Below are 26,953 nucleotides of genomic sequence, written 5' to 3' on the forward strand. Positions count from 1 at the left end.
CCATTACATTACAGTTTGAAACAGACATTCGTCAAGTTTGAAATGCAACTAAACGTTTTGTTGTTTCAAAAAGGCCTGATTCTTTTGCGTGTTCAGTAAACATACCGCTGTTTGCCCGTATACGATTTGCCAAATTTTATAATGTGCATAAATTTTTCAATAAACAATATAAAAAAAATCTGTCACGGGAAAACAACGATAAATTTACTTAATAATTTTGAAAAATATTGGTTATTCTTTCTGATCTTCAAAATTAAAATTTTAAAGCATCAAAATGAAAAATGTGTAACTAAAAATATATTAACTAAATATTTTGCAATTTATTCTCTAAAAACAGCTTAATTTCAGATCTCGAGAGTAGAGGACCCCCTTAAACATTCAACGCCGCCTACTTGCCAAATAATACGCTCTTGTTTGCGACTACTAAACATTGACTCTCAATATTTCACAATAATTTTCTTTCTAGAATGTTAATTTGAAGAACACCAAGAAAATTAAATTTTTATGTTTCAGTTTAAGCTTTGACTATCCGCATCCCTTAACCCGTTACTGCCCAATGTTCATGCGCAATACAAAATGACTTTTCCGGTCGACTCAAATAAAAATGGTCGTTGAAATAATATTTTTTTACACGACCTTGCTGATATAATAATGAACAACGGGTTAACATCTTACAATGATCGGTGAATTGGTTCCTGAGATATCGTAGTTTTAGCAAAGGAACTGATATACAATTCTAAGATAATCAGGTTTAACTGTCGGTGCAGCGAGTCAACAGTTCCGCGAATTGAACCTTTTACGCCGAGTGATGAACAGGTTTATGAATAGTAGGGTATCTCATATTGTGACAAATGGCAAAGTAAGCTCAGATGCCAAATTTCACATCATTTGAACAATTCTTGACTCCCGCCCACTTCACTTGAAATTTTTGATATTGGTACTATGGGAAAATAATTGAAAATTGATTGGAGAATAATAGAGATATATGCGCGAGAAAATGATAAAATTTAATATGAATGACAAAAGGCCCTATAACCCCAACTTCTCGTATTCGGACAAAAAGGTTCCGTTCGATTTCTGAGGCTTTTTCACATAAGAAAAACTGCAAAATATGTATGATTTGCATCACGGAGCAGAAAAATTATTAAAAATAGAGGATTTTGGGGCCAAAATGATCCAGTTACCCACTTTCCCGTATTTTCTAGAAACAGAAATATGTCCAAGTTGTAGCATTTAATATTTTTCCTCCTTATTTTCTCATAGTACCAATTTCAAAAATTTCAAGCGAAGTGGACGGGAGTCTAGAATTGTCCAAATGATGTGAAATTTGGTATCTGAACTTACTTTGACATTTGTCACAATATGAGAGAGGCACTTTTGAGAATTAAAAAAAAATTACAATGCCCTAATGAATAGCTGTAACTCAAGTTGACGAACTCTGATATTCCTGAAATTTTGCGGAATTTTTTTCTCAAGGTATACACTTCCAGAATATCCAATTACACAAAACTCCATGAGGGAACATTAAATCAAAACGAAACACAAACTTTGACCATTTTGCAAAGGTTTTGAGCAAGAATATATTCACAATATTAACTTCTCGATAATTCCTGTTTTGCGTTTTTACTTCAGTAATAGGAGTTATTCTAATTATTTACTATATATAGTACTTTGGGCAATAATGGGTTATTTTTTTGCGGATTTGCAAACGTATACTCCTACTTACATTTAGTTATCCTCACACTAACACAATCATCTCTTGCACAGTTACTAATCTACAATTCGTATCAGCAGGACCCCCCGAAGTCGCATCACGACCAGGCAGTAACACCAAATATCAACCGCTTCGGTCGATGCAACCAGTCGCGCCATCACCACCTGGCAAAATCTCCCGACCTGAGTCACGAACATCCGATCGCAAAAATGTCAACGGCAGACAAAAGTCGGAACTCTCTCGAACTAGCTCCGTTAATGACTACAATGAACCCAAAAGCAGTAAGTACGTCGAGGAGAAACGAAGTGAGTCCCGCCTATCACGGGCATCGATCCCCAACGAAGAGGGTTCAACCAAGATGCCTGGAAAGGAGCCGGAGTTTGGACGTGCTGACACAGAACGATTGTCCCGGAACAGCGGTAGTGTCCCCGTTAAACAAGACAGCACCGGAAGCACTGGCAGACTTTCACGTGAATCAATCGTCAGTGGCGATCGCACGTCCAGACAATCTACCAGACAACCACAACCTGCTGCGTATAACGAATCGGACATACCCAGCGATTATGTATCAGAGCGTACAGAATCCATGGAACAGTACCAACCAACCTCAGCAGACCAATTTTCGTCACAATCGAGAGATCGGGATCAATCCTATCAGCAAGTCACACAGCAGTACCAACCATCAGGAGAAACCTATGACGAAAATTCCGAATATAATGCATCCCAGTATGACCCCACACAGCAATATGAACAGAGTCAATACGACGGATATGCCGGAGACCAACAGTATTTGTCGGAAGCGTATGACCAGCAAGCCTACGATCAGCAACAGTACCAAAATTATCAGCAATCATATGATGCACAGCCATACGCCGCTGAGCAAGTATATGATGAACCAAGGTACCCAACCGGAAACACTCAGTCCCCAACACAACCGCCAGCACCAACGCCAACAGCCGCACCAGTCCCATCGGAACCAACGGAAGGCAATCGAAATGTGGGGTACACTCGTTCCCGAGGACCAACAGCTTCCTCCGCACAGCCAGGTGGACCTCCAACTGGATCGAAACAAGTTGGACAACCCAAACAACCCGCAAACAAGTAATAGTTACTGTTGCAACAGTCTGCCACGTCAGTTGCCACAAGGTTACCATTTCCAGCCGATTGAGTCTTATCCTAGCCTCAGCATAAGTAGCCCTAGTCTATTTGATACCAGTTCTGATGATAGTATGACGCCGTCACCGACAACAACTGTGCTTCAAAACTACAACAGCGCAAGCCCTAATAATCTACAATAGTACACCGCTATGAAAATTGTTTATAAACAAGCTTAAAGAATGGTACGGTATATCATGCCACATGCAAATATTATGTTGAATATGTTCTAAAACATCTAAGAAAATAAACGAGTTTCTATTCATCAAATTGTGTCCAATTCAGATTCGAAAACGAACCGCGAAGGTATATCAAATTTCATTTTTCACCGTAAACTGAAACAGGTCCTGGCAGCACTGTTACAGTTGGATTCAGTCGTCTAATTACTATAATTTCAGTTATAAGCATAAGTGAAAGTTCCAAGTTGCCTTATTTGTTGTAAGTAAATCTTGCATAAACTAAAAGTTTATATACATCATGGGTGGGGCCGTCGAGAGCCGCTTCGGGCCCCAAGGCTGGTATTACTGATGGGCCCATTTAAACATACTAGTTTGAACATTGAGTAGTATTTTATGCATTCAACTTTTCAAATCAAACTATGTTGGATCTGTTGCTGTTTCTGGTGATCAAAGACTTATTTCGCTAGTATACGAAAGCCAGTGACTGCGGAACATTAATGGACTATTCAGACCATACATCAGCTTCCGTCAAAGGAACGTCACCGTTCCGTCAGGATAAGTTAAATACGTTTCTTTTGCGCTCGTTCACACGTGCCGTACGTCAAAACGTTACGTGCCGTTGATGTTGTGTGTGAATACCTCCATTTAACTTCATGTAACTTATCCTAACGGAACGGTGACGTTCCGTTGTCGCTGACGGAAGTTGATGTATTGTCTGAATCGTCCTTAACACAACAAAGGCTTTCCTACCAGTTACAACTATTGGTGGTGTTGAGCATCTGCTGATACTGAGGAAAAGTGTGACAATTGATGTGCTTATAAGGGCCGTACACAAATGAAGTAGCATTTTTTGGGGATTTTTGATTATCACCTCCCTCCCCCTCGTAGCATTTGGTCACAAAATTCTAACCGCCCCCTCATAAATAACGTAGCATTTACCTACCCCCTACCCCTTGTCCTATGCAAAGCGATCGGGGGATGAAAAAAAAATTACAAATGTTTTTCAATTATTTTAAATACATGTCCTTTCAAAATCTTTGACAACTTTTATCAGCATTTTCATTACAACAGCAAATAGCGTGTAAAATAAACCCATTTCATGGCAAATATAGTGTTGATAGTTTTGTTTTGAATTTTATATGTCCAGGGTAGCATGAAGAGAAGTTCTCTCAGTTCACAATCCTGCAGCTGCCAATGATTCTAGAAGCATACGTTCATCCAAATTACTAAATTTTGTTTGGTTGAATCCGAAGCGAAAATTTAATGCAGCTTCCAAACTAAGTCTACTAGTTAGCAACATTAGCTAACTAATGTAGCAAATTAAATCCGCATACAAAATCTTTTCGTATATTTGTGAACTTGTAATTCCGCGAATCGTAAAATTTATCTCATGAAAAACCGCATCAAAAGTAACTTGTTTGAATTTAAATTTATTTCTCTTGAAAATGGACGATCATTAAATTGTTTTCTCTAAACAATGGGTTTTAAACTTAATGCTACTTCGCACAACTTCTGACCCTACCCTCCCCCTCGTCACACTTCGTCACAAATTTGTATACCCTCCCTACCCCCAAAATGCTACGTCATTTATGCATGGCCCCCATAAAGTTATCTATTGGGGAAATCACCACACAGTTCAATGCTACAAAGAATCGTCAAACACAAGATTTCCATCCATATGTTTGGAAGAATGCAATAGAAATTCAACTGCATGACTGTTGCACACAATAAAGTAAGTCTACTTGGAGAAATTTCTTTTTTGAAAATAAGTACCAGAGGTGCTCGTATGTTGAATATGCGTTTAGCCGTGTATAAACCAAAAACTTCTTACCTCCAAAAGGCGCCTTGAACAATGGAAATCAATCTACTACTGTTATCTTTAAACGATCTGTTTACTGCATCCTTGCTTTGTCCCATATTGTTAGGTTTAAGGTTCACTTTCAACCACATTATTGAAATTTTACAAACATTCGTGAAACCCCAACAATGTGGCTATCGCGATGGCCCAAAATCCTACGGTAAAGCGGGGCTCCTGATTATTTGAAGGATTGACATCTCGTGATACAAAAGCAAAATTAATGATTTTATATTTAAACGTGTGAGACCCAATGGAAAGATGCCAAAACTTTTCAAACACGCGCGAGGTTCCTTCAGTTCTGTCAATCTTGACGAACCAATCTTGTGATCTGCCTTTCTTTGGGACTTGTAAAGATGGTAGTAGTTATTTATTGGTCGTTACTAGGCTCGCTGCTGCATGTCCTGTTGTTGTTCGAAATGTCGGTACGGCTCGACCGTCTAGAAATATGATACGAAGATGCGTTACGTGGAATTTAGAACATGTAGTAGTTCTCCTAAACACTTTATTCTGAGCATGCGTCCGGGGCTGATAATATCTCATAAAAGCACATAAAACATATGCTTTGCAGTTAGTATGCACGATTATATCCAAAACTATGAGTGCATCATACCTATGAATTCCATCACACCATAGAATCCGAAACGGTATTGAGCAGATATCGTACTATCCAAGCCATGCTGCTGTGAACCATCTCATATGTACTACCAGTCAAAAGTTTAAGTTCACTTGCTTTTTTTTTCTTTTTAATTTTACATAATTGAGTGGGTTTCTCAGTAGACTTTTTCAAGCACGTGTGTCTTAACTATATCATGTTGCTGCACGCTGCTGGTCAAAGTGTAGGAGGAGGTTTGACGCCTTTGGGTGACGCGTAGATCACAAACAAACTTTTTATTACAGGTTGTATTTTTTTGATGAATACATCGAGTACATAATACCAGTGATAACACGTGTTACATCTTAGTACTGCGAGAGTTCACTCCAAAAATTATATTCCAAATTGTTTTTTTTATATTTTTCTTCATTACAAAATAAGTAGGAAGATTTTTATATTAAAAATCGGAACTGTCGAAAAAAAATCTATTCAAATTGACCTAATTTGAAGATTATCATCTCATTATTGAAAAGTGGAGAAAACACATATTTTATGTGCCTATCGTAGAGAACTGGGTCGAAAAATAATTATAAATAATAGTAATTAATCACAATAAATGAAGAGAACTATAGCTTTTTGATTATTACATTAACATTGTAGGGTGACTTAAACTTTTGACCGGTAGTGTATATTCCGTAGAAACTTTTAATATAGGAGCCATCGAAACTTGCATAGAATAGAGTGGGGTCAAGTTGGTCAGTTTTCTTTGGCGAGCTCGTGCGATGGTATTTTTTCACTGATTCTGACAAACAAGCACTCTTTAGAAAGGTTATACATCTGGCAACGTTTTGGCAATAATGGTTTTATGCCTGGCTAAATATTATTCAAGCTGAATCCAATAAGGCGAAGGTACCTTTTTGATGTTTTTAAAATCTAGGGTACGATAGGTTACTATATTCGAAGTTATTTTAAACAATGTACACGCCTAGAAAATCACTGGTTCAACTTTTATTTGAAGAGTATTAATACTGCAGATTATTTAAAAATTAAATTGACGCCATTCAGGTAAGAACATGAGAAGTGGCAAATGATGGCAAATCACGAAACCAAGAAAAGAAATGTTGAAAAAACATGTTTTTCGGCAGCTGCATCTGGATTTGTATTTGCGACTGACTTCTTCGGTGTCCTCTTCGTCGCCAGAGTGTGGACTTGAAGTTGTTCTTTCGTCGCCAACGTGGTGGCTTAGCTGTGAAACGATCCGTAGTAACCTATACTACCCATGATCGCATATTTGTCCCATTTTCTATGGGAAATTTTTAAGTACACATCTTTTGTACTTTAACCCTTTGCGACACAGTGAGACGTATACGTACCATCTACTGCCCCTAAGTTTTTATTGGATGTCTAGTTTGCGTTTACATATAAATACGAATTCTTTCTTTTAATCAACTCTTAGAAATGGAAGGAGTACAACTAGCACAAAAAATTATGTGAATATGTTAATTATTTATTAGTTACAAACAATTAAAACTCGAAAATATCGTTTTTGTTATAATAAATTCAGCTATAGGGTAACGTGCCTATTTTCACCATACTAACCAGGGTGCCTCACTAATTCATTAATTTCTCGGCCTACAATCAATGTAATCCGTAAAAGATTACATCAACAGCTTTGCTTTGCTGTTAAGAACCAACATAATAACACAAATGCGCTGAAAACAGTGAAATTCTTGTGTTTGAGCGAACTCTCGAATCGACTGCCCCTATTGTTGCGCTACCATTTGACTCAATGCGTTGAACAAAGATGGCAGACACTGCTCTAACCAACGGCTTCAAATGGGTAGCGTGATAATAGAAACATAGCGATAATGGGCTCATCACCCTATCTGAACTAAAAGTCCTAGAGATCTAAAACAATTTTTGCATGTATTTCAAACATTGAACTAAATAATAGATTTATTGCAGAATTTTTCGCATGTCAGTTTTTTTTTGAAAGAAGATCAAAATATACAAAAATGGAAATTATTATTATGCTGGTCTATAAAAGATTCTGAGAGACAGAGATAGCTTCTCAACTAGCATAAAATAGATTATGTGGTTTTTGAGGTCGCTGATTACGTTTCTGATAACAGAATTTGAAAACTCAAAATAGCGGTTACACAATGGCAGCCATTTTTTACGAAATTTTCGAATTTTGTTACAATGGGTTTTAAACTAGATTTACGAGTTTTTGGGGTCGCTGATTAAGACGTTTTAGCACAGAGAACAGACATATAAGCTGGAACAAACTTTCCCGAAAAACATTTAAATGAAAATACGTTGAAAATCACCATCGCATACAGGTTCGCATGCGTGAGTCACCATTGTATCCAAGTTTGCACACAAGTCCCGTATAGCGATTGCTGGCCGATCGAAGCGCCGGCCAGTGGCAAGTTGCTACTTGCTGTTGTCATTTCAAAGCGACAGTTTTATTTCTGACACAAGTTGAAAACTTTACTTGTATGTCAGTTCTCAGTGGTTTTAGGCCAATATTAAAAAAAACATGAAATTTAGCCTAGCACAGTCGCCATATTGTACCCGCTATTTTGAATTTTACATTTTCGACGTCTGGATTAGAATCCTCGACCTCGAAAACCAATATAAAGCTAAAAATAGCAGTATTAACAATGAAAGAAAAATTCGCGCCGTAAAAGTACTTGTACAAATACATTAAGCATCATATTAAGTACAACAGAAGTAGTTTTAAATACTTTCATTAATTACTTAAATTACATTCAAAATACGCAAGTATTTTGAATACGACGCACTCAACCCACTCAAGCACTGTCAGAAAAAATGAATACATGTTTTCCCGCAGGGTTATTTTTATTTGACATAAACACAATCCAACGCAATACTTTTTTTCATTTTGGGTGTTCTCTTGATAGGCCAGATGTAAACAATTGCAGTTTTCCTATGTATAGTACACACAGAAAAAAATGTTGGTAAAAATAAGAGTTTTTCACTCTTAGCAAAAAACAACCAACGCATACTCTTTGTTTAAAAATAAAACTTTTGTTTTGAGTACTATTCTTCATTTGCTTAAAAGGAAAACTTTTACCAAATACAAATATGTTAATACGGAATGCTCTGATGATTTTTCGAGGACTCGTTTTAAGCTACCCTGTACCTGGAAAGGTACAGTGTCAAAGTGACAGCGCTTTATGACTGATTATTTCAAAAACTGACATCGCTGCAAAGAAAAAAATTGAACTTCACGTTACCCTAGATACCATCTGTTTATTATTTTAAAAAATCTGAAAAAACTGGAGAGGTATAAATTTAAAAGGTAACTGCATTCGCTTAGACTTGCTTTAAAGAAGTTTTACATTATCTAATTGGGAATAATTTGGTAAAGGAGGTAAGTCGCCCGAAAAAATAAACACCTTCTATGTAGATCTTATCAATCTTTTAGGTGACTATTGCTGAAAGCTGGAACCAACCTCAAATCCGGTGTCATTCGAAGGTAGTTCCAATATACAAGTGGATGTGTGACATGACGTAATTATTTAAAAGCAACCGCGTTACAAACTACATCGCTTACACCCGTGAAGCGTTATGTCAATCATGGAAGTACATTTGCCGTTATATCAATTATGCAAAGGGCTCTTGTAACAATTGTGGTTTTATGGCACTCGTTACGCACTTCTTAAAACATAGAATGCACCTATAGTGTGCGATAGAACTAAAGATGCTACCCCTAAGGCTGTGCCGGTAGCAACATACGATTATTAGTTCACAGGGTAATGACACGGTCAAGATCAGCAAGTAGAAAATGTTCGAATTCGTGATAAGTGTGGAGAAACCAAGTCGCTGAAAGGCGGCAATTTTTTCCAAGTCTAAAAAGCAAATCAATCAAATGTAAAATCATGGACTAAGCCCACCATATGTTTTCTACTGTGATTGCCTGTACATCACCATATACTTGCTAGCCCCCTGGGAGAAACGGCTAAAGAAAAAAACCCAACTAGCAAACAGAGGACAGCAGCTTAGATGAAAAATAAGAAGCGTTGAAAGTTAAACTTAAATTAAAAAATGACACAATATGCGCTTGATCCCGTTTATTGTTCATTCTAAATGTTCGAAATGTCCCATTATATTCAGGATTTGCAGATAGAAAATCTTACGCAGAGGAACATTTTACGCGACTGATCTTAAGATGTTGTGTTTGATTCGCTTGTTATGATATGATCTTCTCTGTCAGTTGCGAAACTCAATTTTAGTTTAAGCTCTTCGGGTTGCGCATTAATGATTAGGGTAAAAGGGTATAATACGCCCCACCGGGGCTAAATGCCCCTCTTCGATTCCCAGGATTCCTGAATTATCTAAAAAGTAAAAATGACTGATAACAGTATCCTTTCATGAAATCAACGTACTAAATTAGTTTGGTATTTTTAATATGTTGCAAAACAACAATATACACAAAAGTTTCAAAAGAGCTACTTTTATGTAAGCTTCACTTTTTTCAATAGCATTACAACCAATTAGAAATAGTCGGATTCGATAGAACTATTTCAAGTAGCTTACTAGAATGTTATAGTTACTATCTTAGTTTATAGCTTGGCTTAAAACTATGTGTGTGTAGCATTATTCATGTATTCACAACAGCTCATCACCGGCCAAAACGCCCCACCCATTGTTGTGGGGCATACTCACCGATTGCTGTGGGGCATACCGTCCTCTTGTTGTGGGGCATATTACACTTTCACCGGGGGCATTTTGCCCTGGGTGAAAGAAAAAACTAGAATTTAGGCATCTTTGAAAAATGTTTAATTGTACTTGTCTCAGGATGTTTTTAATAAAAAATGAAACGGGTACTAATTTCTAACTAATATAACAATAAATTAGAGTAGTTAGTGAGAAGATCATAGCGTCTAATGGTGAAATATAGCTATTTTTGCTTAAGGGGGGCGTATTAGACCTGTTTACCCTAATAAGCTTCCACAGACCATTAAGTTGTAAAAATGTCTCGTGAATCGATAGTGTGATCATAAAAGAGCCATCTTGCCAAATCTTAGTTTTTAGTCAGAGCAAACTCCAAACTCCGCTTCGGTATTGAGACTACCCTCGTATTTCTCATTCCCCTAGCTTCTCCAGAATACCTTCCCGTTTGTAGAGCTGATTCGAACTCAAACTTCCCCAAGCTTACTATCCGAATCCAGCTTCGGAAAGGTGTTTCAAACATTCGTAAAGTGTCTAAAATACTTCAAGTGTGGATTAACGTAAAACAATGAATTGCATTCAAACCTTTCCAATATCCCAATTAGAGCTGTGTTAATTGTGCCTCTTCAGGATATCATTTGATTCCACTAGTCTGTGTGGTTTACTTCTTGCTGATCTATTTTACGATACCTTGTGTTGCTACTTTCTGAAATATCCATTGAAGGTTTGAAAATGAATTTGATTTATAAAAATCAATACCTTCAATTAAGGGATACTAAGGGCCGATTTCTTGACCCTTGCTTAACTGTTAAACCAAGATTACCGGAATGTAATCAGGTTTAAAATTTAAGCGTTGGAAGACATCGCCCCTAACTGAATTTTAGAAGCCGATTAGTGTTCGCTGGATAATCATCAGTTTAGCAGACTATATATAATATAAAATAACTTTAGTGCTCTTAAAAACGAAAAATAATTAAAATCACTACAATAATGACAATAAATTTGTTGGGATAACGAACAGCACACTTTGATTGTGTAGCGTTGCCAGTATAATTTTTTTTAACATTTCGACCTGTCAATACCAAACAGATGAATAGGGTGCGGTATAATTCGTTTGTTCGCTGTGTCAAAAAGTGATCACGCATTTGTATGGGACCATGGCGTATTTAATTTGTATTTGCTTTTACTTTGATTATTATTCTTGATTAATTTAAAAGTTTTACTTTCAACCTAATAGTTGGCGTTGGTTGTTTTTTGCTAAGAGCGGAACACTCTTACTTTTACCAATATTTTTTTCTGTGTGTAGCCAAGTTTACATAAGATTTATTTTAAAAAACAAAAAAATCGTTTTTACGTCTAATAACGAATTATTTTTTGAAATAATGTTATATTATGTATATTGGACCTAAAATTTATCGAATGGAACGGAAAACTATATATAGCTTAATGACCCAATTAGCGCAACCGCAGTGCAATCAAACGAATATCAAACGTCAAAATATTCAACTCTGCAATATTCTTCAGCCTTTTTCTTGACTGGGATACTCGCGGTTCAAATATTTATGCAAAAACAGGTAAATTTTACAGAAGTGTGTAACCCCAGTTTCCACTTGTTTCAACATTTCTCCGTGTTCAATCAAGATCTGCGTGCAATTCACTTCATTTCTTTCTCGTCGTACAATCGTTGCAGTAGTGTAAAAAGTGTTTTGTTCCGAACTTTATCAGCTTTCGAATTTAATCGAACTGCAGACGCGGATCGTTCACGCAAACGATTAAAGGTAAGAAAGATAAGTGATTTAAATCCCGTCGTAAGTAAGAATTTTTATTGAAAGGCACTGCTGTTAGCTGCGTCCCCATACACAAGCGAAAAGGAAACAAACATGGATGACATCGACGATTTCTTCGATTTCAGCAAACCTTTCAACCGGGTAGTTATTTCCGGTGGGTACTGCAATGCTACGGTGGTGGAAGATAAAAGCATCTTTGCCAAGATGCCCGAACGAGAAAAACTTGGAAAGGAATATGTTGGGAAGTTTGTAAAGGAGGAGGAATCCCAGCTGATCAGTGTAAGTAAATGCACGCATTTCTAATACGTCGTAAGTCGAATTCTATAGAAGCAAAAGAATTTGACATATCAATATAAAAATAGGTTTGTTCTAGTACCAGGAGCAACTGGAAATGCTCCGGAGCAAACGGAAAAAATAGTTCCAGTATTCTCCCATTTGTTTCCTCTGTTAGCAAGCCGGAGTAAAAAGGAGCATGTATTTTTTGCTCCGGAGCGACTTCCGTGTGCTGGAACAAATCTAAAGTTTTGCCGCTTTCATCGAATCAAAACAAGTTAAGTTTTCAAAAGGCAATATTAGGAATTATTGTTTTTTGGTGCACGGTCGGCCGTAAAATTTATTATTACAGTGAAGACCCGATTTTATCAACCCCGATTTCGTCTACCCCCGATGTTATCAGCTTTTTGACCAGATTTTGTCAGCCTCATGAAAATTGATAGTTGGTTGTTTGATGGGTTCTAGCAGACGTACCAAGTTGAATTCTAGTAAATCCTTTCTAAATTATATTTTTCTTATCTTAGAGATCCAAAATATCCAAAAATATATATTTTTTTCGAGATTTTTCAGACCTCCGTAAAGGGGAATTTAAACTAATGGGATTTCCGATTGATGACACCGGTGTAGTGCAGTGTACTGGTTTTGCACCATTTTGAAGTGTCAATCGAACATAGTTTTCTGCACTTCTGCTAGAAAGTGCACTCCACTACACCGGCGCACATTCATCGAAAATCCCATAAATAATCAGAAAAGGCTACGAGGCAATATCTAGGGACCGAAGAAGAATGTTATAAGAGCTTCGTTTTATTAAAAAGAAAGGAAAATATATGTCCCGATTTCGTCAGCCTAAAATTCACCAAGGGACTGATAACGAGTTTTCACTGTATTTAATTTTTTAAGCCTTTCTATTAGTCGAATAATATACTGTTACAGTTACTGAGAGCATGACATTAAACTAACGCATATCGTTTAGATTTGCAGTTGTTGACAAGTTGGCTTTTGTCTGATACCTTGCTTTACTATTTCTGCACAGAAAAAATTAAATTTCCAAAACTTGGAATATATCATTTTGTCGAATATTGATATTATTTTATAACTATTACATTAGGCGTTCCTGGACGAAGCCGCTGGTCCGTCAACATCGCGTACTTCTAATTTGGAGGATGTAGACGACGAAACTTCAATGGCTGACGAGGATGAGGAGCATACAAAAGCGTTAAAAGCTAAGGAGATGATGGCTCCGTTGTTCCAGCGGTACAATTTTGTGGTAAAACCAGGTAAACTCCCTATCCGGTTTGCAAAAGATGATATTCTGGAGAAGATTCGTACGAACGCTGTTGTAATTCTGCAAGGACCTACCGGTTGCGGTAAAACAACGCAAGTTCCACAGTACATTTTGGAAGAAGCTTATCAACGAAAGGAATATTGTAACATTATTGTGACACAACCTCGTAAGATTGCCGCTATGTCCATTGCAAATCGGGTGGCTGATGAGCGAAAATGTAGAACGGGGGAATTGGTCGGGTATAAAGTGGGTTTGAAAGAATGCGTATCTCCAGATACTCGTCTACTCTATGTAACAACAGGAGTGCTGTTGCAGTCTTTGATCACTTCCAAATCAATGGCCAATTACACCCATGTTATTCTGGATGAAATTCATGAACGGGATGTAGATATTGATTTCCTGCTAATAATTGTTCGTCGGTTGCTGGCCACAAATTCAACAAAGACTAAAGTCATTCTGATGTCGGCAACAATTGATGCTAAAGTTTTCTCGGAGTATTTTAAGATTCCAAAAAAGAGTGGTTATCTTTCTGCTCCAATATTGTCGGTAGATAAACCGTCACAGTTTCGAGTCAAAGATTATTACCTTGATGATCTAGATAAGCTAAAAACTGATTTCACGATTGATTTTGAGAACCCAGGAATCTCCCCAGAGATGTACAAACTCGCATCGAAATTAGTGTTCGTATGCGATCGACTTCTAGAAGACAATGATAACGAAGAGAGAATATTGGCCTATAAACCATCGATTATAATATTTCTACCTGGAATCAATGAAATTGAACAAATGTATGACAGTTTGATGGGAATGATGGAACAAACTCAGCATAAAAGTGAAACAAACCTTAAACTCATTAAGCTGCATTCGACAATGCCAACTGAAGAACAGGTTAGTTAACGCTCAATAAAATTTTATTTCAAGTTAAGTATTGTTTCTGTTATTGTAGGTGGAAGTTTTTCGTCGTCCCGCTCCCGGTCAGCGTAAAGTGATTCTTTCGACAAATATTGCTGAAAGTTCCATAACTGTTCCAGACATCAAATTTGTTATCGATTTTTGCTTACAACGTCTCCAGTATACGGAATCAAGTACGAACTTCAATTCGTTGCGTACGCAGTGGGCTTCGCACAGTAACTGCGAACAGCGTCGTGGTCGCGCCGGTCGTGTTATGGACGGTCGAGTATATCGATTGGTTACTCGTCGTTACTACGAACATCAGATGAAGGTTCCGATTCCTCCGGAGATGCTGCGTTGTCCGCTCGATGCTGTGGTACTAAAAGCTAAACTTCTAGAAATGGGTCCACCTCATTCCATTCTTGCCTTGGCTATGAATCCTCCGGATTTGAGTGACATCCGTAACACAGTACTACAACTTAAAGAAATGGGTGCCTTACTGAGCACAGTAAACGGCAACTATGAACAGCTAGATGGAGACTTAACTTGTCTGGGGCGCGTTATGGCTAAACTGCCGATAGACCTGCGCATGTCAAAATTAATCATGCTTGGATACGTTTTCAGCGTGCTAGAAGAAGCCATAATTATTGCCGCTGGAATGAACTCGAAGAATATTTTTCTCATTCATAATAATGTAAGAAGTTATACACAGAAAATGTACTGGGCTGATGGATCGGGTAGTGACGGAATTGCCATCTTGAATGCCTTCATCGCATGGAAAAGTCGCAAGGAACAATCCGGTGACGGTGGTGACATGGCCAGTTGGACTCGCCGTATGTCGTTGGATCTGAAATGTTTAATGGATATGGCTGAGCTAATTCGTGAAATCAAGGATCGCTTGAAAAGGATTGGATTTAAAGAAACGTATGGACCGAATCGAGTTGTGTGGTCATCCCGCGAGAAGACGGTCATCTTGAAAGTGATTATGGCTGGAGCCTTCTATCCACATTACTACGTGCCCATGTCCGTCGGCGGAAAGGAACTGATGGAACGACAATCGTTCACTGAACTGGGAGGACGTGATCCTTGCAATACGGTGTTTTTCACTGGGTTTGATCATGAAAGATACATCGGTTCGCTGTACACCGTTCAGATTAAGAATATTATCAGTGAAGGGGATGTTTCCCGACATCAAAACATGAAGGTAAGTGTCCTGTTTCTGCCTGAATTCAGTAGAAATGTAATTTTGCCATGTCCTTTCTGCAGTGCTCTTGAGAGGAGTGTTCAAAATATTGCGATACTCAAAAAGTTTTTTTTGACATAATCTCTAATTAAAGCAAAACTGTTTATAGTTCTTGTAGACTGTGACTGACCAAGAAACTAAAAATGAGTCATCAAAATTATAGTTGGGAGGAGCAAATCATTCTCAATAAGTATGATGCACTGATTCAAAGCTGTTTTATTATGTTTAGTCAATTGTTCGAATGATGAACATACATTTTGGTGCAGATTGTTCGTTTGAACAACGGAATATTGCACGAACAATTTAATTAAACTCATTTTTAGGATCATTACGGTAGTGAATCTCATGTATGGTCTCATAATGTCTGATCTAAATCATTTCCAATCGGCATGTCACGTGTCAATTGGTGTGTCGCAAAAACCATTGAGACTTCATCAAGGTTGGCCTGGGTAAAGTATAAGTTGAGGTCGTCGCTAATTATAAGAAAAAGCTTCACCATCATCAAAACGCATACCAAATATTAAAACAAAGTGTTTATTAAACTGCCGAGAAAAATAATAAATTTTTGAAAACTCAATCGACCAAACCCTGAGTCGATTCCTAGTCCGACCAGGGGTATTTACACCAAATTTAAGGTTGGACAGAGAATGGGCAAAAAGCAGTTTTTTCCACACCGTGTGTTAGATCTTCATGAAAATCAAGCAGCTTATGTAGAATGTTGTTACAGTACTGCTGATTGATTTTTATGAATATCTAACACACGGTGTGGAAAAAAACTACTTTTTTCGTTTTCGATTTTTGCCCATTCTCTGTTCAACCTTAAAGCAAATCAGACAAGTCTAGCTACCGGACCAACGTATCTGAAGTTTGTATAAGATTTTTCGACAATTTACATAGAGAAAACCCACTAGCTCGTATTTTCATTGCTAGGTGGCACTGTTTGCATCGTATTATCACTGTGGGTGAAAATAAGAAAGATATTTTAATTGTCTACAACTTTGCCGAAGACTGTTATTCAATCCGACTTCGTTAAAAGAAGTTGTTAAACTTTTAGCTAAGTGATGTCTGAGTCAGTTTTGCATGGAGCCTAGCAGTGCATGAGTGTGTATCAGTTCTCAATTCTCAAGACCTATACATTTTTGTGAAATAATGGCTAGATTTAGCTGAATAGTATGTTTAGAAGAATTGTAGTACATAATACGAGTTATATTATGGTTAGAAAATTTTAGTTCCATCTGTGACCGCAGTGATAATACGATGCATTTGGCGCCACCTAGCGGTGAAAATGCAAGCTAGTAGGTTTTCTCCGTGTAAAATGTCGAAAAATCCCATGCAAACTTCAGATACGCTGGTTCGATAGCTAGATTTGTCCGTTTTACTTCAAACATGGTGCACGTACTCCTGGTCGGACTAGGAATTGACTCACGAGTGGACCGATAGCGGTAATTTTTTTCATATCACTCTAGTGTTTATGGTTATGGTCTACCCTCAGTGGTTCTATCACATTCGCCCGAATGACATTCGCCCGAAAGTCATTTACCCGAATGACGTTCGCCCGAAAACCATTTATCAGAATGGATCATTTACCCGAATGTCATTAACCCGAATGGACCATTTACTTGAATGCCATAAACCCGAATGGACCACTCGCCTGAATGTCATGAACCCGAATACCACATTCACTCAAGCATAATATAAAATCGGTAATTGTCTAGTTTAGAGACTTTAGTGATAGAGGATGGATTTTAATGCGGTTTTTGCCAAAAGGGTTGATCATAGGGGATATAGCTAGTTTAAAGCCGACTGAGCGGCAGCAGGGTCGGACAGTGTACCAAAAAACGATGTGGCGTATCCATATTAGTCACGACCACTGGCCAATGTGGCTACGCCACATCACTTTTAGGTGTACTGTCCGAAACCGCTGAGATTACGTTGCCAACGCCACAAATGCTATTCGTGTGCAAACTGATGCATATAAGGCAGTTGTCAGCTCGAGCAGTGGAATCTCGTGATAAAACTGACAAAATAATAAGAAATCTTTCGGAAACATCATCAATCGAGGTAAATATATATTAAGATGTTTCGTTACAAATTGAATCAATTAAATTAATAATTGCATGGCGAAAGTCCGTTTGGCATAACTCGTTAGTAAAAAGTAGCTCATAAAGGTTATGTGGCGAAGCTAGTATGATGCGGTTTTGCCACAATTACCGAGGTCGAGGAACCGAAGCAGAGGTCCCGCCTTAGCAAACCTGTGATCCATTGGTATCCATTGAAACGTAGAGGTTGATTCCTTCTTTAAATATGAGCAGTTCTTTGAGTTTGTATACCAAATAGCCCTCGCAATCAAACTGGTGATCCACTCGTTTGCCCGGTTTACTCACAATTAGGGATTGATTCCTTCTTTTAAACATGAGCATTTTCCCACAATTAGGAGTTGATTGCTTTTTTCAGACATGAACAAATCCTTGGATCTGCATGCCAAATAAGTTTGCAAGGAAACTGTTAATCCACTCGTCTGCCCGGTTTACTCAAACATAAGGGTTGATTCCTTCTTTCAAAATAAGAGCCATTTCTTGCATCTATATACCAAATAGCTCTCTACATAATATTGGATTTCGAGACAGCTGTGATAAACCGTGTCCGTTTGAATCAGTTGTTGCTAATATCCCATACGAGCAACATCGTCCCCGGGCGATGCAATAAGCGCTATCGATTTTCGGCAACGTTGGCATTTGCACACACTCGCACCTAAGCGACTAAACTATATACGGTTAGCTTATAAATAGAGGTGACGCGTACACGTTTGAATCAGTTTTTGTTCTTATGTCGAACGGGTAAGATCATGACTGTAGCGTCTGGACGCTACACTAAGCGGTAGACGCTAAGCATTTTCGGCAGCGGTGGCCGTGTGCGGATTTTTCGGGTACCAGCACGGTGTCACAGAATGATTTGCAAAGTGGGTGGGTGGGGTGGTTTGGATTTAATTCAATACGGCAGGATGCGACTTATGTGTGCTGCTTGAGAGTGTTGCGCTTGAAAAAATATTTTTTTTTTATGCATTCGTGTGCGTTGTAACTTGTTAATCCATGTTTACGGCGCTTTGTAGCAGCGTAGGGTAAAGAGCATACTGGCTTTCATATGTTTCATATTTCGGTTATATGTGATATATTTCGGTTATGTTTTTTATCAGTAGGGCATCTGACAACGTGCTTCTGTAGTTATTGCATTGTTCAGCAGCGTAATATTTTATATAGGAGAGTACACTCAGGTTTTTTACGTGGTTTTTTGCACGGTAATTTTTCAAGCGGATTTTGAAATTTACGCGGTTTTCATTTACGTGGCCTGTATACCCCGCGTAAAAAAAACCTGAGTGTAATTGCATCGGAAACAATCACATTCCCAGCAGAATTTTTTGTTTTCTAATTTCAAACACTTTTGTTTCATACTGCACAAAAATTTTAAAACAGAACTTACCGTCTCAGTATCAGTTTAAGCGGATGTTCTTTTTCGATTAAAATTCAAACCATGTCTTAAGCGTTACTGGACTTAAAATTGTTTTCCCAGTTTATGCAGTCAGAGTATCTGTCCTGCCCTATGTATTTAAAACACAGTTCTAATCGCGTTTTAAAGTATACAACAAATAGAACGGTTGGGTATACTAATTTAAATTTTAAAATAAATCTGTTTTAAATTATGAAACAAACCGCTGTACTGAAGATATAATTAATTATGTCAGTCCTATTACCACATAAAACACCTATATAACATAAAACGCTACAGAATTGGTTTAATAATACAATGTTTACACTACAGAGTTATAACACGTTATAATAATTAGCAACAAGAAAAATGTCACCAAGATAGCATAAACCCGTTTAACTGGTAGTGCGAACATTGTATAACAATGTAATTTATCAAATAATTTCATTTGTTCAACCACTAATCGATCAAGAAATACTTAACCTTAAGATTGTTTACTTAAGTTCGTTAGAACATTATTGAAAATTTAAATGGAAAATGAAATTTCATATTTCATGGAGAATCTGTATACACTCAGGTTTTTTTTTACGCGGGGGATACGAGCCGCGTAAATGAAAACCGCGTAAATTTCAAAATCCGCGTAAATGAAAACCGCGTAAATTTCAAAATCCGCGTAAATGAAAACCGCGTAAATTTCAAAATCCGCGTAAATGAAAACCGCGTAAATTTCAAAATCCGCGTAAATGAAAACCGCGTAAATTTCAAAATCCGCGTAAATGAAGACCACTTCAATTTAAGAATCCGCGATAAAGGGAACCTCATTGATGGATACCGCGTAAATTCCAAAATCCGCGTAAATGAAAACCGCGTAAATTTCAAAAACCGCGTAAATGAAAACCGCGTAAATTTCAAAATCCGCGTAAATGAAAACCGCGTAAATTTCAAAATCCGCGTAAATGAAAACCGCGTAAATTTCAAAATCCGTGTAAAAAAAAACCGCGTAAAAAAATACCGCGCAAAAAAAAACCGCGTAAAAAAAAACTTGAGTGTATTTCCGTTGGCGGGCGTGGGCTTCCTCATCACAGTTCTCAATATGGAACTTTTCTTTTGAATATATTTTCTGGACAGACCAGCCTATTGTTACTAGATGGATCAGCCAAATAATGCCAATCACCTAGTGAGATACTTGATTAATTGTAATAATAGATTACCGTTAAATGACCTTCAATAAATTATGTTTTAATGGGGAGGGTATATAGCAAATTGTAACATATGAAAACAAGCGAGTGAGCAAGAACGTGAGTCGATATGTGTGATAGATAAAATTCATTTGCACGCTCTTGAAAAAAGCTACATTTTTAATGTCACCGTGGTCGTGTCCTGTACACAACCCTTTATTTTTTTTTTGGATTACATTAGTAGTAATTGTATTTTCGGTAGAAATGAAGCTAACCAAAAAGTTTCTCGATGACCGCTCTTTCCACCCGCTTCGTGGTCAGTTTTCGAAAATGCATCGAAAAAGTTTCCTAGGACCACCAATAATGTTGAGGGCTTGCACAATAAATGGCACGGTTTGTTAAGCCGTGGAAATCCTACATTCTATGGTGTGTTGAAGCAGTTGCAGCTTGAAGAGAAAAACGCACGGATACGTAGTACGGATGTTTTACGTACACTACAAGCGGTACCAACAGCTAAAAAGTCTAAAAAGAACTCACGAAAGGACCTAAAACTGGAAACCCTAATTAAATCATACAAACCAGCTGATTGGATTAACTATTTGACTGGTATAGCTTTAGTGTTAATTTCTTCATAGCATTAAATGTAAAGAAATTGTATTTCAGCTTAATAAATTAAATTTTTTTCGATTGACATTTCGATGTTTCTCGGGTATATGGAATTCGGGCGAATGGCATTCGGGCGAATGTCTTTCGGGTGTTGGTGGCATTCGGGTAAATGACATTCGGGTTTATGTGATATTCGGGCAAATGTCATTCGGGCGAATGTGACAGAATCCTCTCAGTATGGATATAAGAGGCTCAATTAGCTCGAACACGGCCGTGTCGTTGGCTAAGGCTAAATCGAGGGTTCGTTAATTCACGTTACTAAGAGAGCAAATTTGATTCATGTTACCAGCGACCAAAGTTGATGTGATGGCCGTCTCTTGTTCCAATATTGCATTTTCAGGAAGATACTTCTAATCGTCATCAGAAATCCACTGGAGATTAGGAAGATTGTAATCAACTGCAACAAGTACATTGTCGCGCCTGTAGCTTTGTCCAGAATGCTTTGAACTGCAGAGAAGTTAACGTTGTATAAGTCAGGATCAATGTTTAACCTCAGAGCAATGCAGCAAACACAAAACAGTCGCCATAGCAGTGAAACGCGTACGACAAATTTCTACATTCAGGAATGTTTAGTACAGTCCCAATTAGATGTTTATCGCTACAAGAACACCACCTCTGCGATGTGAATGACAGGTAGAAGAGTTGCGATCGCATCGGTAGATTGCGTAGTTCGTCGTTAATTCGGTGTTTAATGCCGTAGTCGCAAGAAGTGAGAGCAAGCAATAAGGCCTGCATTTTTGTTTTCATTCCTGGAACGTTCTGGTAGTAGACAATCAGGAAATTATGTGCTGTACGCGACGGCATGCTATGATTCAAAAGATTTTCAGGGAGCGGTTTTTCATTTAACCCATTCATGCCCATGTTGTTTGTGGACAACAACGTTTTTAAACAGCTATAACTTTTGATTGAGGCAAGATTTGCTCACAAAATCAAGTAAGGGTAATAAATGTGACTTTTGGCTTTCATTTGAGTATTAACAGTTACAAGGATCAGCTCTAGAACTGAAGTTATTGCAATTAGTCTGATTGAACTCCAATGGAGCAGTGCTGCCAGGGACCGTTTACGTTGACGACGGAAAATGAATTTTTCATATATCTTCGTTATGTTGCAATATTAGTGAAAACTGATAAAACTTATCAATTTAGACTGTTTTTGGCTATGTTTTCCACGCAGTTGAACTATTGTAAGTAATCTAGGAAAATTGTAGTGAGCATTGAAAGGTAAAAATTGAGCTGCTTCTAGCACTGCAACGAAAGCACCTACCTTTGTTTTGATTTTGACAAAGACAGATGTTGGCTAGGACAAAATGGGTGCCTAAATTTTGTGGACGACTAGATTCGCTCCAAACAATCCGCAAAGAATTTCCATGTAAACAGTTATTTGCTCTGTAAATACTGAACTGAGTGTGGTTCTTTAATTTCCGTCGAAAAAAATCTTCAGTTCCTACTCCTATGCTATATTTCTACTCGAATATTAAATGAACTGCACTAAAATATTTCAGAATTCACATTAAATTACTGCTAACGGAAAACACGCCGCGCTCATCCGCACCGTTGAGTGGTTGTCGACGGAAAGAGATCGATCTATGGACGTGCTGAACTAGATCATAAAAGATATGATCAAAAACGATCAGGAAGGGACCACGAACTTTGGCATTTCATCTAATTGTCCGCCCTTCTCATGGTTGCAACGTCGGTTGATGAAACGTTGCGCGACTTTCGCTCAAACCTCTGTGACCGGTATCCCTAGCGCGTATCTTTGAGCACCCTTGCGTGAGTGACCCCTCCGTCCCAGACGAAACGTCAGACTTAACGGGATATTACTCACCAGCTAAGACTAAGGATCGAGGAACTCTTTAAGGCAGTCGAGAGAATCTTTTTATGTTGGCAGAGCCAACTTTATTATCTTTGTAACCAACGGTTACAGGATATATTGTCTAACTGGCAGCAAGTTGCTGGCAGTTACTGACGGATGGAATACAAAACATTAAAATACAACTTTTTTTAAGATGAATCTTGTGCTCTTATGCGCAAATCGCCTAATCCATTTTTTTCCTTCAGGAAAAAATAAATATTGCATACTTGCAGCTCTCATGTAAAAAAAACAGTTTGTTTCCCTATACTCGTCAGCGAACTAGAGATTCTTGGCTTGGCTAACCGATACATCAGGCTAGTTGGTTTAGGCGTTCACACACAAAATTCTTCTTTGCAATGAACTAAAATTACTCCAATCGGCCGTGTAGTGTAGATATCACCATTTGAAACTCAAATGTATTAAAAATTCGTGTGAATTGAGCAAAAATCCTCGGCATTACTTGTTTAATGGCATGGTAAAATTTTATTTTTTATCCGATTATGGCGAGATTAAGAAAAATATAAAATAAATATATGTAAAAGAAAAGATTTTTTTTTTTTTGAGGGGGATTTTGTCTCACTTCGTGCCACTGTACGACAGATAGGTTTTCCTATTGCATTATCCAAATCATATTGCCTAATGCCCCCCAACTAGGTATTAATTGCAAATCATTCCATTTCTCTTTGCAGGTAATGTTTGACCGAACCACCAATCGTATTTTCGTTACCTTCCTGGGCAGTAATGACGAACGGGATCAGCGTGGTTCGTTCATGCCCGGAAAAGTGCACTCCGATGTGTACCGTGCGATAAAACTGCGCAAGATGGGAACCCGTAACCGCATTTCCGAGCTTCGTACTATGCGACAAAAGGATGCCATTGAGTTTGCCACTAAACTGAATCTCGGTCACTGGGAGGATGCGAACGGATGGGTCTCCCGTCGAAAAGTGGTCAAAAACGCTCATCTATCGGTCGTTCCGCCTATTTACCGCGCCAGTATGGTGTGTCAAGTGACGCACGTAGTGCACTGCAACAAGTTCCACCTACGCCCGGAGGACAGCCGAAACAAGGACATTTTCGCCGAAATTCATACCAAGTTGAATTCCAATTCGTATAGATTGTCACGTTTCGACCCAGAGTTTCACTTCTCGGCTGGTCTGATGGTTGCTGCCCCATTGCAAGAGGGTAGTGACCAATATGCTAGGGCCGTTCTCAAAAGTTACAAAAACATGCGACGCTCCGGTGACGTCCTATGGATTATTTTCTTCCTGGATTACGGACATACTGCTGTTTTGGGAGAATCGGCATTCAGACGATTAGACGGTCCACTAGAATATCTAAAGGATGTTCCTCAACGTGTATTTGAAGCTACTTTGACAGAGATTCAACCATCGGCAATCATCTCACCGCAAGGTATCTGGGCAGCCGAATCGATTAACAGATTTAAGGAGATGACTCTTGGAAAGATTTTCATCGCCGAGATTTATTCGGTTGTCAACAATGTGGCGAGTGTGATACTAAGAAAGGGAGACGAACTTCCAATAAATTCCGAACTCATCCGGCTTAAGTACGCTCAGTATTCAGAGGAAAGCTATATTTCCAAGCTTGACCATGATTCACGTGAGCGTAAGCAGCGGGAAATGTCACTAGATGAAAATATGCGTATGGAAGTGTACCGTACGGCTGAATTGAACCAGAACATGTACGAAGAAGAAGAACTCGAAGATGTGTCCCCTCCGGAAGAAAAGCTTCGTTGCAAGGTAGTCCTTTCAGGTCCACACAGTCCGCTGGAAACTAGTGCTTCGTCCACCATTCAATCGGGTGTAATGACAGCGGTAACAATCGAAGCCGACTCCGTAAATTCGGTATTACTAGATTCCAATCCTCAAGATACCCACGAGAAATTGCTGGTAGCCGGATTTGTAAACGAACAGGGAAATCGTCTGGTCCTCCGCCAGACTTCAATGATGCCAAATATTCCAGGATTCGGAGCACTTATGGCACTGATTTTCTGTCCTACTTGTCAGCTTAAAAAAGACGCAGACGAGACGCGTGTCGTTACCATTCTTTGTGGGTTAGGCATGGATAGCACAACAGGCGAATCGTTATATCCTGAACATGACATGGCTCTGTCACTAGATGTCGTTCTTACCGACGATGACATTTCGCAAGTAAGTATAAACCCAACTGTAAACGGCAGCAGACTCTTCTTCAAAGTTTCTTTTTTAAATAGATTAATGCTTTACGGTACACAATCGACAGCATTTTGCTCACCGATAAGGACCAGGCAATGCCCAAGTTCAACAACGTTTCCATCGAAAAGTTAAAGATCAACATTAAAAGTTTCATCATCAAGTAATTTTCCCAGAAGTAATATCACAGAAGATCGATGAAATAACATTTATTTTTGCTTATTTTTAGAATCTTGGAAGCTGAGCGAAAGTTCCTGGATGTTCGTCATGCTCCCAATGATTACGCGTGGAAGACCGATTTGAACGCAAGTGGCGGTTCCTCCTCCAAGAGGCGCAAAGATGACCTGAACATCTACAAGAACGCCATTTTCCCGCTACATGAACCGCTGAATCTGTTGCCAGTCAGTGCTAAACAGATCGACTTTTTGAAACGGCACTGCCGCGAGTTACACAAACTGGCACTCACGTAAGTGTTAACCGTAGTGATCAGTGCTTTCAACGCAAACAAAATTTGAATTCTTTCTTTTGCAGTGATGTTCATCTTCCGCGGCACGGAATCACCTGTCAAATGTGTAATACCATTCTGGAAACGCTGCCACAGTTGCGTATTCATCTCTATTCTAAATTGCATCGGGATCGTGAGTCGCAAATCAAGTTCCGCTAGTGATTATTGTTTACATAACATATTTGATCAGCTCTTTCTGAAAATCTTAGCATATGTTCTAATGCTGATCGACTTTCGAAGTATTTTATGTTTAGACGAGGAGTTCGCGGTGAACGTTCAGAACAAGTTTTGTTGACAGTTTTTTTCTATCATGCACCGAATTTGTGATCAGTTCAACGTAGATTCCATAAATAAAAATCATTGCTCACCATTGTTATGAGCAATAGCTAAAAGTACAAGTAGAATGTTTCCTTTTTATATCTAATGGCAAAATTAAACGGTTCTAAATCAAAATTTAAAATGGACTTAATATAACAAGTGCATAAAAAACCTTCGTTTTTTGAACCCCTCTAGCCCATCCGTTGATAAGCGTTGACGATTTCTGTCATTCTTTCCCCTCTGTAGGGTAACTACGCGGACATTTTCAAGGTTGTTTGTGTTTTTCATAAAAAGCTCCAAATTCCAGGCAAAATATATATTTTTCCAATGTATATGACTGTATTCAAAATTATGTATACTATCGTAAACCGATGGATCAATCGAACCTTTTATTGATCTTTTCATTTGCCTCATAGTCTTACGAATCATTTATATATATATTTCATGCGGATTTAACGAAGATTGTCCGTTTATTATGCTATAAAATTAAAAAAAAGATGCTGATACAGCTCACCTTTTTATGTATCATAAAGTGTGTTATTTCTAAAAAATAAAGGATTGTGTACAAGACACAACCACAGTGACATTAAAAATCAAGTAATTTTCACGAACGAAATAAAGTTATCCAATCAAGATTATATATCCTTTAGTCCTATGAGAATTTCCCGTACTGTATTAGAATAAAAAGCAGAATAGTGTACTATAGAACCCTTTCTGCTAAAATATACCACTGACAATTTGCTAAGTAGTAGTAAATTAATGAAAAACTAAAAATACTTCAACTGGTGCTTGCTGGAACTGGACTGCTTTTGATTGCTTAGATGGGTTTACTTTTTGGTGGTATGTGAATGAAAAACAGTGAATCTAGTTATGTGAGGTATGCAAACTAGGTTCGATAATATTTACTATCCATGTCAGTTTTAGATCACATACATTTGGATGCTGCTTCGAGCTGTTCTCAGCCCCTATTCGGCATTTTTTAAGCCGCCATCTGCGTGACAGCTCGGTAAGGGGCCATGCATAAATGACGTAGCATTTTGGGGGGTAGGGGGGTATACTAAATTTGTGACGAAGTGTGACGA

The 26,953-nt window shown here is 38.2% G+C and overlaps 2 protein-coding genes across 8 annotated transcripts in view; both read left to right on the forward strand.

Moving 5' to 3' along the window:
- The window catches only part of LOC131692879 (plectin), a 37,831-nt gene extending 34,692 nt beyond the window's left edge, over positions 1-3,139 (forward strand). For 3 of the 6 annotated variants that reach the window (XM_058980223.1, XM_058980228.1, XM_058980227.1), the window contains exon 11: positions 1,792-3,139. In XM_058980223.1, the coding sequence (XP_058836206.1) occupies positions 1,792-3,012 (1,221 nt within the window). In that variant the 3' untranslated portion in view covers positions 3,013-3,139. The remainder of the gene's footprint in view (positions 1-1,791) is intronic. The other 3 variants (XM_058980224.1, XM_058980225.1, XM_058980226.1) reach the window with 3 other exon arrangements.
- An 8,671-nt stretch (positions 3,140-11,810) lies between these two features.
- Positions 11,811-26,506, forward strand: LOC131692878 (probable ATP-dependent RNA helicase spindle-E). Of its 2 annotated transcripts, none has more exons than XM_058980221.1 (8): positions 11,811-11,977; positions 12,032-12,265; positions 13,368-14,432; positions 14,491-15,639; positions 23,549-25,027; positions 25,090-25,211; positions 25,278-25,514; positions 25,580-26,506. In XM_058980221.1, the coding sequence occupies exons 2-8, from the start codon at positions 12,080-12,082 to the stop codon at positions 25,710-25,712; spliced, it is 4,371 nt and encodes a 1,456-aa protein (XP_058836204.1). In that variant the 5' UTR covers positions 11,811-11,977; positions 12,032-12,079; the 3' UTR covers positions 25,713-26,506. The 2 variants fall into 2 exon arrangements, with proteins under 2 accessions (XP_058836204.1, XP_058836205.1); XM_058980222.1 differs by having other exon boundaries at positions 12,045-12,265.
- Positions 26,507-26,953: the final 447 nt, after the last annotated feature.

This window comes from Topomyia yanbarensis, chromosome 3, assembly GCF_030247195.1.
Source record: "Topomyia yanbarensis strain Yona2022 chromosome 3, ASM3024719v1, whole genome shotgun sequence".
In the NCBI taxonomy this organism is placed as follows: domain Eukaryota; kingdom Metazoa; phylum Arthropoda; class Insecta; order Diptera; family Culicidae; genus Topomyia; species Topomyia yanbarensis.

Bases quoted from the DNA above. Each gene is read 5' to 3' on its own strand.
- LOC131692878 (XM_058980221.1), top strand. From the start codon at position 12,080: ATGGATGACATCGACGATTTCTTCGATTTCAGCAAACCTTTCAACCGG. The intron at 12,266-13,367 runs GTAAGTAAATGC...CTATTACATTAG, and splicing joins AGGAATCCCAGCTGATCAGT to GCGTTCCTGGACGAAGCCGC. The intron at 25,515-25,579 runs GTAAGTGTTAAC...TTTCTTTTGCAG, and splicing joins TTACACAAACTGGCACTCAC to TGATGTTCATCTTCCGCGGC.